Below are 13,155 nucleotides of genomic sequence, written 5' to 3'. Positions count from 1 at the left end.
TGTTTTAGAGTACTTTATTAATCCATTCATTATGTAAGCATTCATTTGTGAAAATATACAACAATGTAGCTTATTCGGATGTCGAAATATTGAGAACAATCGTTTTACATAAGATAAAAAACTTCGAATAAAATTTTCGAGCCATTAAACGGTCGACGAAAGCTCGGAACACTTCACACGTGAAGACTTATTAAAATATGGACTTCATAAAGGTAAGATCTTCAGTCAAAATCAAGTTTATGTCAGTATATGACCACAGTTGACCAAATAATGCAGAACATAACCTAGTGTTATTATTTTTAGGATAATCCACTAAATCCTTCCTTTTTCCTATAAACTTGCACCACGATTGCGTAGAAGGTATTTTTGGTAGTAAATCTGCAACAATATTGAAAATTGGCGCTTTTTTGTCTCCATAGACAATGTTTGTGTACCTTAGTTGTACTAGTAGCGCCATCTACGCTGAGCTTTGCGTAATATGCCCTATTAATAGGTACTCCGAAGTACTTTATTAAATCCATGCGAAGCCCTTCTAAATAATCTATGGGCTGGCTATGGGCAGAAATCCAAATTCAGAAACCTAATGCTCTTCTTTCACAAAATGTTCACACCGCGGCCTCACATGTTCAGAAGAAACGCGTGCGGCCATGATTTGATCATTTTCCGAACAGAAAAACCAACGTTCGGATTGGAAACTTTCCTCGAGCCAGAATGAAAAAACCTAAAGTACTTGTCATGGAAGACGGTATTCAGAATCAGAAAACAGGAAAATTGATTCGGAAACCGCATTACGAATGGGGCCGCGCTCAAGTTTGTTTCCTTGTTTCACATGGACCTTCCCACCCATTGCCGTGTTGTATTGTATCGTCCGTCAGTGCGACAACGGACCGTTTGGTCTAGAATTTATGATTTTATTTTTAGCCAATCATCGAAAGCTGGAAAAGTTGTGAAACGGTAAGCAATATATATGTTTCTCACTTTGCCATTGGTGCACCAAACCAATGTAATTTTTTGTAAATTCAGAAATTTTGAGGGAAAATAATTGTATTAAAATTAAAAATAATTTAATTACGAACAATAAAGGTGTCTTCTACTTAATATTTAAGTAAACTTTGTTATTAAAATGATATAAGTTTTAAAGTGATCTAATAAGGCTTCCTTTTTTACTGTGTTCGTCGTTTGATATAGTAAGTACAGTAAATTATCTTTGTTTCATTACTTTTTGTTGTTTTCTTGCAAATTTTGTTTGTGTGTTACACAAGTTTATAAATTGGTAACTAATCTTACTATTTTTCTACATTTACAACTTTAGATTATGGAAGTGTCTAACGAAATTAAAGAAGATATTCGCAAAACTCAAACAGACTTGAAAAACGCGATCAGAGTTCATCAGGTGAGCAAACATAATATAATTTATTTTTTACGATGAGACACTAAATGAGTTGTACATATTGAAATTGGTTAGTTTAATTAATTTCTAATCTTAGAATTTGTTTTATTTGCAGATTTGGGTAGCGCGTTTACAGGAAGATGAAAACGTAAGTACCTACCTAATAATGTACAATTTTTATTACTTTCGTTGTACATACCTAAGGCTAAATAACTTTCGACTTAGGTACCTATATTTTATGTTTGATTTCAGAATGTGCATCTTAAAACTAAAGTGAAAGAAGCTGAGAAAGACATAATTTCCATTGGACAAACTCAAGTAAGTTTAATTATCGAAAGATGTAAAATAGCATAGTCTATTAAATATAATTACAGATTTTAGCTATTCTTTTAGATATAGATGTTCTAGATAGAGTTGTGAGAAAAATATCTTTTTCTCCCTAGCTTTGTCTCTTAAGTCCTACTGATATGTTTGGACAAATTCCATCTATTAAGTATCTATATATATAAAAATATATGTATAAATAAACATCCTAGACCCAACTTAATTGTAAAAAAAAATCTTATCTGAATGGGCATCTAACCTGGACTTCCAGCGTAGCAGTCCAGCATCATAATTCTGAGTTCCTCAAAAACATAGGTTATTTTCTATTCTGAGATGTTTATTAGAAAGTGGAATCCAAGACACATTTAGTGTAAAATAAGCTTACTTAATGATCCATCCAAATAAGTCTTTGTCTGTTCTGGGCCATCCTAATCCAGTTGTTGCCTGCAATTTTTCTCATCATAGTACCAAATTATACTTTTTTTATTGTTAGATTTTTACTGTTTGCAAATTTTTAAGTTTCCTGTTAAACATAATTCAAACTATTAAGAATTTAAATACATGGTAAAGTACTCTTAATTCCAAAATCATTTATATAATATTGAAGGTGACATGATATTGAGTAGATATATTCCCAAATTCGATAGAAAAGGTAATCTCAACTGTCTCTTTTTGTTTAGAAATTGGTGGTGGATAGATTAAGAAGAGAGCTAGAACTCTACCAGCAACGTTTAAAGGCAAGAAATAAACAAGTGAATATTGAGACAGACAATCACTATGTGGCACAACAACTAAGAGACCATCAGTTGCAGTATCGTAACAAAAGCAGGACTAATTCTGTGTCACTATTGAAACCATCTGTACTATCAGAAATACATATCACAAGTGAAAATCACCAGGAAGATATCAAGGAAGGAAACGTTTCTGATTCTGAAAACGAAATAAAGTCATTTAATGAGAAAGAAAATTCTAGTCACAGTGAAGCAGACAACAAGGAAAAGTACCGGAATTTTTCACAACTACCAAACACTGTTCATGATAGCAGAAATAATTTTGTTAACGCCCTTAACAAAGTCAAACAGGCATTCATGTAAGTTTTGAATATTTGTTAAATAATTTTTATTTCTATTATAAAAATTACATCATATAAATAAATTCTATTTGTATATGCATACTAATTATTTCACATAAATGTGAAACTCTGTCAAGCTTTCAGGCAAAACACGGATCAATTTTAATGCCCAAAGTTAAACATAAGTGTAATGGGGGTGGAAGTTGTATGAAAAATACTTGATTCTTTATGCTAGCACACTACTAATAAGTATTGTATACAATTAAATATGATAGGTACTGAAGTTTTCAATTTAATTCTTGCTTGAAAATTCTTGCTTTACATTATCCATACAAATAAACATTTTGATACTTTTGTGTTAAATATTTAAACTATTTTTCAATATCTTCAAAATCCAATATCATATTTTTTATTTTCAGTGGTTCCAAACTACAAGAAAATGACTGGCAAGAACAAAGATCAGACTCAGATTCTTCCCCAGGTGCTGAACCATCTCCCACTCCTTCACCTCCACCACTGCCGGAGCCGGGGCAGCCTGTATCTCAGGAGACTTTCTTGAGGTTAGCATTTGAATTTGTTTAGCCTTTATGAAAGGAAGTGAAGATCTCGCTGGCGCAGTGGTAAAGTTCTTGCCAAAAAAAAAGGTTGATTAAGTAACAATTTTATGTAACTCAAAATTACGTATTTCTAAATGCGATATTCTGGATATGTTATTTTAAAATATTATTAGTAGTAGTCCTCAAGAACAATATATTCAACAATGTGGCCATCTTGAGTCATAATTTATTGAAATTATTTTGTCTCCTTATGCATATTCTCTATTATTATGATTTTAATACTTTGTGATCAGATTCCTGATCAACATTCCTGATCATATTGGCAGTATAAAATATAATTTTTCGAAAACATTCATAGGATTTGATTAATTTCATTTTTTATTTTAGACTCATTGGACTCGTGACTTCAGCGCAGAGGGAAATTCTATTAAAGAAACGTAATGAGCGCCGCAAGCGATCTACTACTAGCACAAATAGAAATGATTTCCTATATGGGAACTTCGATATGATGCCTGTAAGTGTTTTTATTATTTATTGTTCATTTAAAAGTTTTAAAACTAGTTTTACAAATGAAAAAAGATAGTATTAAAATTATGGAAAAACATCCTTGTTCAAGTATTTTGGTTACAGGTAAACAATTTATAGTACCCAAACATCCATTTCATGAAATATTCTTAGTTGATAAACATTTTTGAATTGAAAATGAAAAGTATTTTTTAATTATTTATTTTCGAAATTTTGTTATTATACTAATAAAAGAGAAATCTCAACTTCGTTACAGTTCAGTTAAACAGAATGTCTGATGCTCGAAATAAAATATGATAAAATTATATAAATTTGTTTCGGTTACAATATTTCAATAATTGACTATATTCCTCTAATTAGGGTTCCGAAGTATAAAAGCCATAAAAAAGATCCTTTATTTTACCTATTGCTGTAAATGGTTTACGTTTAATGATTACAGAAACGTAAGAAGTATAATCAGTTCCCGTATCTGCAGTCACACAATGACCCGCCACAGACGCGATCCGCAAAATTGAAAAAACAGCAGGTAAAGTCGGTTTTTTTCTTACGAGTCCTAACATGTAAACAATCCTCACAATAACCTAAAGGAACAAGTAACATAAAGAAATGCATTTTCAGACTGCATTTTGAGACTAGTTTTAATCAATATATTTGTGTATCCCAAAGGTTGACTGTTACATAATGCTCATTAACATTAAGTCTACTTTTACTATAAATTGTATTTTGTACATTAAAATGTTATATAAGTAAATAAAGTACCTAAATACAAAATACATATTTTTTTTAAGGTTCAAAACAAATCTTCGCGTGAAGGCTCACCTTCAGGATCGTCTTCTGAAAACAAAGGTAATAAATTCAATAGTTTAGCTTTGATTAAATAGGTGGTGGTGGGTAACCTGGGTGTAACATTGACGCGCGTGCGGTGGCAGACGTGTTTTTCGTTATTATTTGAATGTTAATCTTCATTTTTATTTACAGGTTGGAGTAATAATAAGCCAGCGTGGGCTGCCGCCCTGCCGGCTGGTCTGTCCGTCGAGCCTGTTTATCCGTCAGCTAAAAAAGTTTGTCATGGATGTGGGAGAAATGGTAAGTTTAATGGTTATATAACAGGCACTTTTTCTCGTAAAGTTATAACAACAAAAAGAAAAAAAACCTGGAGTTTGGGCACTGACATTGTATTAAAATCATTCAAGCATTTTTTGCGGGGGGAAGGATTACATGCGTGTACATCATAGTGAGTTTGTGATGTATGTGTGCATGTATGTTTGTTACTCATACATCCAAAATCATTATTATGAAATTTGGTACACGGGTAGGAATAACACATAGGGTATTTTTATCTCAAAATTCCCACGGGGGCGTATATCCAAGCACATACATAGTAATATAATGCGGCGCAGACGTGGTGTCGCTGCTGGTGTGGTGCGCGGGCTGCAGCGTGTGGCAGCACACGGGCTGCGGCGCGCGCGGGCGCTGCGTGCGCTGCCGCGGGCTGCTGCCCGACCCCGACCCCGACGCCCGGCCCCACGCGCTGCCCGACAGGTTCTCAGGTCAGTGTGCCATCATTCTCATTTGACCGTATTCCCAGTTTGCTATGTCACGGACATGAAGAATGCCACGAGTGCGCGAGATCCTCTCCTGGCCTCCTCGTGACACCATACATCCAACGGAACATTGTTGTCTCTGTGACTCGCAACTCCCTTTTGTGTCGCTGCATCCACCACCATAATTTGACACCGGAAATACTCCAGTCTGATTGCGACCACGGCGACTGCAAGGTAGTTAAAAAGTCAGTTGCAAAAGTAAAAGTTAGTGCTAAGTTCCGTTCATTCATAAAAAATACACTCTGTGAGGTACATCAATGATGTAAGTAGATTCGCAGTGCACTATGTGAATTCCAAACCAAGAATATGACCGATCGTAAAATTTTAAATTCAAAGAAATAGAAATAAGTGCCTATCACCTATTTAACAGCTTTCTGCTCTATCCACAGACAAGTTAGCCGAGCGTAAACGTCTCCAAGAGAAAAACATAGAATTGTGCGTGGAGCTTCGCAAACTAGAAGCGCGGGCGGCTTCACTGAAGGAGAATTTAAACGAACACAATGCGGAGAAGAGGAAACTCCTCGCGAACCAAATTAAAACGCAACGGAACCTTCAGAAACTTTTAGATTTCATCAGCCAGTTCAAAGAGACTTCTATCAGTATACGCTCCACGTCCAGTGACACTGGCAGTGAAATGAGTAAAAGCAATGAAGATTAAAGTGGTGAGTATACATTTTTATTTGTAAACATAATTGGCTTTATAAAACAGCTATTCGTGTCAAACATATCTACATTACTTGTAATCCATACAGACGTCTATGGTCTTATGGCCTTGATTGATATTGATCCACACCCTAGCCTGACCCTGCCCTGTCCACTAGCTCCAGACGTTCCATATTAACTTCACAATGAACTGGTATGGGACGTCGCTCCCCCTCGCGTCCTGTTTCGCGCCCCTCAGCTCTCCCAAGTAGAGGTGTGACAATAAACGAGTAGGTCGGTCGTTTGTGGTTATATGTTCATGAACGTTTGCTTGATATAACTTATAAGAAAACACAAATATGTATGTTTCTTTAATCCACTACTTCTTCACAACTTGGAAATAAAATTTAATTCTTACGTTATCCGGAGCTAACTCCGGATAACTTTAGAATCCTAAGATTCTAAAGAAATTTTTTAAAATGAAGTCTCACATTAACTTATATTTTACTAGTTCATTCATTCATTTGCTTATTATAATATGTGTTATTAAAACGTAAATATTGATTTTTTATTATTTATTGTTACAGATTGGATACAAAATGCGTCTTGTACATAAGCAATGGTCTCAATGCGTGTTGATTGAATCTTTTATAGATCTTCATCGTTGTAGGTTTAGAGAAAATACTATTTGTGCCACTAGTTAATATTTTACAAGTTGTATATACTTACATAAATGATACTTTGTATACTTCCAAAGTAAACTTTTGGCGGATGGCGGATCATTTTCTAATGATTACACCAAGAAGTTAATTATTTTTTTATTCAATCAAATAGTGAAATTTAAAAATGAACAAATTCAATCGATTATGATTATATTGAGCACAAAATTATATTGTCTCATTTTGATTGTAGATGATGATTCAGGGGTCTGATTCTCACGCATTCGAGTTCGCTTCATCAGTTTTCTCCATTTTTTCTGACGGACTAGCACTGTTTCTATATTTACAAAAAATCACCGTCGAAAAGTTAAAAAAAAAAGGCAAACGCATCAATCGATCGAACATTTTCGTTTATAACTTTGGTTATATACGTCGACAAAATTTAGAGAAAATTGATAAAGTGATCTTCGATTTCGTGAGAAATTTGTTTTAAACACCAGTCAAAATTTCACATACTCGTACTGAGGATACTAAGATGGAATAGGCACATGGATTTAAAATATATATATGTAGGCAGTAAAAAAACGATATTCCTGATCAACTGACCGGTAAATTTTACTGGAAAAATCTGTATTTTTTTAAATACGTTCTATTTCGTCATTCCTGCTGCAAACATAGTTTGTAAACAAATTTTGGCTGTTTAAAATACACCGTGTAAACTTCACAATACAATATTGAATTATTGAGTATACACTTTATAGAGGTAGAAAATTGTTTTTTTTTTTATTTGCAAGTCTTAATATTTTTTAATCAATTTCCCAGAAAGTCTATTCGTTGTTTATTTTGAAGTAAAAGTATGTAATTATAATTATCTTTATTTTACATAACTTAGAATAAATAAACCTTTCGTCCTTTTCGTTCGGATCACTTTCGGTGACCCGGTCATAAGGACAATTACGCTGATTTTGCTACAATATCCAATATAATAATTTGTCCGAATATCATCGGATATGAGATGAGAGCTCCCTTTGATATTATCCTACCTACAAAATATGATCTGACATTATTTAACAAAGAATTGATTTTTTTGGATCACCTACATCTTTAGCAACGTTGTAGCCCAATACATATAACAAGAAACGTCCACTATATCTTAAAATGTGGAGTATACATACATACAATCTGATAAGTTTCATATCAACGGTATAATGTCAACGGTATTTTTTTTTTACAAATTATTATTTTCATAATTTGAAAAGAAATCACATAAAAAAAACGTGTATTATTCTCATTTAGGTAAATCAATTTTATTAATTCGTTAGCCAAAAACAAAGTGTTCAGTATTGTCTCATATATTTTATATTATTAGGATTAAGTATTATTAAGTAGGTAATCAATGTAGTTGCATATTTTATTATTTCTCTAGTTTCCACAACTTTCCTTGTCTGAAAGTATTCATGATTAATGAATTAGAGTTCTCTGTGATATGATTAAGTTGTCCGCGGTTGTTATTTCTTTGGTTGTTTTGTATAATAAACCAGGATGATGTAAATAATAATGACTTTTCTTTCACAAATGTATATTCACATGAATGAATTACTACATAAAAAGATAAGACATGTTTTACGCCAGTTCTAAAACGCTTTTTCCTTTCAATACATCCTTTCTGATAGCTTCAATGCTGCGCTCCAACAAGTGACACTCGAGCTGGGATAGATGAGAATACCGTTGCATTTCGATAGCGCCTTTATCGTCCACCGCCACGAGTCCACCGAAATATCCAGTGCCGAAGTCATTGTTTTCAACAAACGCGTTCACTTTCGACACTCCCCCGCCTAACGCGCCCAGGATGCCTCGAGCAAACATAAGGATGCTGTATGCCATGGACAGAGTGGGAGTGCGGCCTCTTTTCACGTCCCTAACCGATTCTTCGCAGCGCCGGATCTTGGCCACCAGTTCGTGCAGCGCCTTCCCGTTCAAGTCGCAGTACGGCTTGGCCTGCGACAGCAGCGGGATGGTCGAGTCTCGCGAATGGCCTCCGATCACGGGGACCATACACTCGCGCGGGCTCCACTGGTTGTAATACGCGTACAGTGATTGCGCTCGGAGCGAGTCTATAGTCGTAATCCCGAACAGTTTTTTCGGATCATGCCCACTGTGCTGTTTTAATATTTCCGAAGCCATCGGCACTAGAACATTTAATGGATCCGCACTGATACCGACCATTGGCATTGTATTCAATTTCGATAATTTGTACGCGATAGATTTCACCATATCCATATTTTTTGAAGTACATTTGGTTTTTGACATTGTTCTGCCATCTGGGACTGCCCCCACTGCTAGCACCAGGTCCGCTTCTTTCAGTGCTCTGTCTAATGTTTCTTCTCCTATGTAACCCTTGAGGCAGGCGTCCGTAGGTATGTGAGACAAATCCATCAAGACACCATTGGTTGACTCCGATTTGTCGTAAACAATTAGTTTTGAGACGGTAGGTTGTGCCCTCAACATCATACATAACGTTTGTCCAATATCGCTTGCGCCTCCTATCACTGACACTGTGCAATTCCTCACGGGGGTTGTGAAACATTTCCTGCACAAATATTTGGAGAGCCTATTAAGAACAAACATTGTGGATGATATTTTGAACAATGCCTGCTAATAGAGTAGACTCTACATGTTCTTGTTACCGTCTCAATGATTTCTTTCTATGTTATAGATATACATTTATAAAAAAATTAATAAATATTTTTACTAGATTTTTGACAGTAAGTAATTTATTAGTTTATTGTCATTTTAACTATATCACGTCAATTTTTGATTTCAGTTTTCAAGCATAGAGGAGTTAAATATTCTGTTAAAAGGTCAGTCATAAGGAGGTCGTCATGTTTAGTCTATTATAAAAGATGAAATTTTCTTACAAATGTAGAATTACTTTGTTGGATATTGGGTCCTGTGGCAATCGAAGCGGGCATCGCAGTAATGGTCAATAAAGGAGGAAGCCGCGGCGGCGGCGACGCAAATCGGCCATCGGCGTCGCATCTCATTCCGAGACTGTTTGCAAACCCATCGTTATTACTAGGCGAACTATGGTCGTTTTCACACTGTCTGTCTGGGCATACATCCAAATTATGCACACGGAGTTTTATTAAATATTCTTTATAGGAAAGTCAAGTTGTATTTTACAAAGTACTTATAAGGTGTAGGCTTCTTATGTCAGGTTAGACCTAGGTTAAGCATTTATTATTTCGGCTGCAGGTCTAGCCGAAATGATAAAGGCTAAACTTAATAAAAGGCATGTCGTCGAAGTGCTTTTAATCAATATTATATAAATTATTTGCTTACACAACCGTGGTTTTCGTTAACATGTGATTGAAGCCTTTAACCAACCAAGTAAGTAGCAGTCACAGCCGCAAATAAGGATCGTAAACGACGGGGTTAACTTTAAGATAATAGAGGAGCAGTTAGACGTCACACCGAAGAGCCATCAAGTGTAATGTTAGTTGGGAACGCTCGAAGGGACGGCCCTCTGATTACGGTCTCGAGCGTTTATTACGGTGAAAACTGTTTGTGATTGTGTGTTTTATGAGGAGGAGAATACCACTATCTAATCAGTTAGAGGTCGTGGAAGAGTATTTGATATGAAATACAAAGATTTACATTAACACTACCCTTACTAGACCCTTTAAACTAAGTATGCGTTTTGTATGTAGCTAATTTTAAACTTCGGCGTTTCAATGTTACCTATGTTTACTTAATAATAACCAAAAGGTACGTGCATTTAATACAAGCATCAAGTATATCGTATAAATAAACCTTTCTTTGATTTATCTTAGAAAATTGCATGGGGATATTCAGATTAATTTCGACTACGAACATTTATTCGAACGAGTTTATCGATTAGGCTGTTTGCTATTGCCTCCATACCTATGAATCTATATAGATTCATTCAATGATGCTATATGAGCCATCCATTAGACTTTAGTACCTACATTTTCTTATTATTTGAGCAAAAATTATTCCAAAACGAGAGTTCCAAAGCTACCGAAGTTAGCAAAGATCGCGGCCATATTTTACTCGTTCGCACTTTATCCGGGCTGACTGGAGCGATGGTGTGGTCCCCTGGGCCTCATCTGTCGTCGCCCGAGGTAACGTAGGCTTGGAGGATAAATACTGTCTTACCTAGTAATTTATCTTTGTGTAGATACGTATAGATCCTGGAAATATTTAAGTACCTACCTAATATTTTGTTGGACAAGGTTCGAAAGGAATCGATTCGTAATAATTTTCTAGGGTGGATGGTTATACCTAATCTCGGTCAAAATACCTACTTACTTCAATTTACGATTTCAATGAATCTAATATTATGGATACTTTGTAGCTATATGTAATAAAGTAAAGGTAATAGTATTAACAATAGTAATATTTCAGGGTAGATATTGAGGCAAAATGCTCAACCTGCAACGCGCGTGTGACACCCCTGGTGTTGACCACTTCCCATCTGGTAACATGCAGCATGTTTGTGTTTGCTGCTTGGTAGAATAAAAGAGTTACCACAAAGGTACTAAACATGAGAAGCCGTGCAAACTCGTTATCTCAAGTTGTTCTAGCCGCGGCAAGAATTGCAAATGGCGATAATTCTAACAACGCCGATAAATCAGCAACACCCGTTCAACTTTTTTCCCCTTGGGTACTACTGGCTCCGCCGTTGTTCGTGATTGATCGCTCTTTACCCGCATTTAAAGTTTCCACAACGCTAACATGTGTTCCCAACTCCTTATCGACGTTTTGACATATTCAAATTGTATATGCTAAGTTATTGTCGTTTAATATGCCAATACGTTCAAGGTTTATGTCGCCCGGCAGAATTTAGAAGAGGATCAATTCTATAACGCTTTGTTGTCTTTATTTGTATGTGTACATATGATTTTTTTTGCCTAAAATCATAAGATACGGAACAAAATGAATCTGAAAAACTGTACTTACTTATTTAAGATGTAACCATAAAGGTACCTTCTTTAAAACATGTCGGCAAATTCGTATCCTGTATTTATAAGTCTTCTTGAAACGTCCAATACCTAACTAGGTATTTGTCTGATTGCATATTTACTTCATAAATCTTGGTAGAAACCATCAAGCATGCTAAATGATTCACGAATATATCACTCTTCATCTCGATCGCCGGCAGGCATAAGAAAAGCCATAAATTAGGCATTGATGACGCCCCTGGGAGCCGGCCCTGGGACCAATAAGGCAATTTATGGTCGTTGCTAATTGCCCTTAATTCGTATCTGTATACGATACGTAGTACAGTAAGTACCTAGGTACTACAGTTGCATAGGGAAAAATCCAGAAGGTTCACTGTGAAAACGGACAGAAATGTTATCAAGGTTTTTTGCACAGTTCGTTCGAATACATTTCCCTCATACAGAATACATACATACTTAATTATTATATTCAGAATTCGCCGCATCTAAGCGCTAGCTAAGTAAACTTGCTTGGACTAGCAACCTACATTCGCGACTGTCTATCTGCTGTATCTATGTGTAGGATGTACCTAGGTACATATGTGAAATTAAACCAAGCGTCTAAAAACCTAGTAGAACATGTCTAAAAACTTACTTTAAATATGTACCTATTGTGCCTTAATAAAGAGTACCTACAAAGTAGTTGTGATTTGCACCACAAATGTCATTATGCCCAATGGGAGAAAGCCACATGCATTGAACAATATGAAAAGCAATTCTTACACAGAGTGAAGCTATGTAGACGCCTATAATAATCGATTTAATTGAGCCAATGAACAATTTAATTAAAATTCTGAAGACACGGGCGATGTGCGTTGTAGTCACTTCGGGAAAATAGCATTCTGAAGAATTTCCGCCTGACTTGTCAAGTTTGTCATCTATGAATAATAAATAGTAAATGAATATTAATGCTTATAATTAAGTACAACAAAATCGATATGTATTTTTTTTTCTATAGTATAGTTTATTTTTCGCTTAAAGCTTTTCTTCATTGAGTTGGGGTAGGTACCTACTACTTTATGTTATTGGTGGGGTAAGTACTACTTTATGAAAAGTACCTATGTAACAAAATAACCTCTAGATTGTAAAAGTTTTACTCTATATAAAACAATACCGAGCAAAATATTTATTACTATCTACGATATAATATTTTATTGAGTTCTCTTATAATTATGTAGGTACTGAATAATGAATTTGTTTTGTGTTGTGTATTGGACTACTAACAAAACCGTGATAAAATGTTTAAAAAGGAAGGTATTTTAATTGAAATACAAATATTGGCCTCTCGATAAAAGTCCCGATTTCAGTATCGCCTGCGACTCGTATAAAAATATGCGATTATTAAAATGTCGGAGTAC

At 35.2% G+C, this 13,155-nt stretch overlaps 2 protein-coding genes across 3 annotated transcripts; one reads left to right on the top strand and one right to left on the bottom strand.

The window, feature by feature from the left end:
- Positions 1-807: 807 nt before the first annotated feature.
- LOC128669458 (uncharacterized) lies at positions 808-7,747 on the top strand. Of its 2 annotated transcripts, none has more exons than XM_053744316.1 (13): positions 808-954; positions 1,313-1,393; positions 1,506-1,538; positions 1,643-1,708; positions 2,395-2,804; positions 3,206-3,346; positions 3,731-3,857; positions 4,308-4,394; positions 4,657-4,714; positions 4,847-4,954; positions 5,269-5,418; positions 5,862-6,134; positions 6,702-7,747. In XM_053744316.1, the coding sequence occupies exons 2-12, from the start codon at positions 1,316-1,318 to the stop codon at positions 6,128-6,130; spliced, it is 1,527 nt and encodes a 508-aa protein (XP_053600291.1). In that variant the 5' UTR covers positions 808-954; positions 1,313-1,315; the 3' UTR covers positions 6,131-6,134; positions 6,702-7,747. The 2 variants fall into 2 exon arrangements, with proteins under 2 accessions (XP_053600291.1, XP_053600289.1); XM_053744314.2 differs by lacking the exon at positions 808-954 and adding an exon at positions 964-1,187.
- On the bottom strand, positions 7,270-9,583 carry LOC128669459 (malate dehydrogenase-like). Its single transcript, XM_053744317.1, has one exon. The coding sequence runs from the start codon at positions 9,399-9,401 to the stop codon at positions 8,397-8,399; it is 1,005 nt and encodes a 334-aa protein (XP_053600292.1). The 5' UTR covers positions 9,402-9,583; the 3' UTR covers positions 7,270-8,396.
- Between the last annotated feature and the right edge of the window lie 3,572 nt (positions 9,584-13,155).

Source organism: Plodia interpunctella, chromosome 4 (assembly GCF_027563975.2).
Source record: "Plodia interpunctella isolate USDA-ARS_2022_Savannah chromosome 4, ilPloInte3.2, whole genome shotgun sequence".
Lineage (NCBI taxonomy): Eukaryota > Metazoa > Arthropoda > Insecta > Lepidoptera > Pyralidae > Plodia > Plodia interpunctella.
The sequence above is the reverse complement of the archived record's forward strand: the minus strand, read 5'-3'. Positions and strand labels throughout refer to the sequence as shown.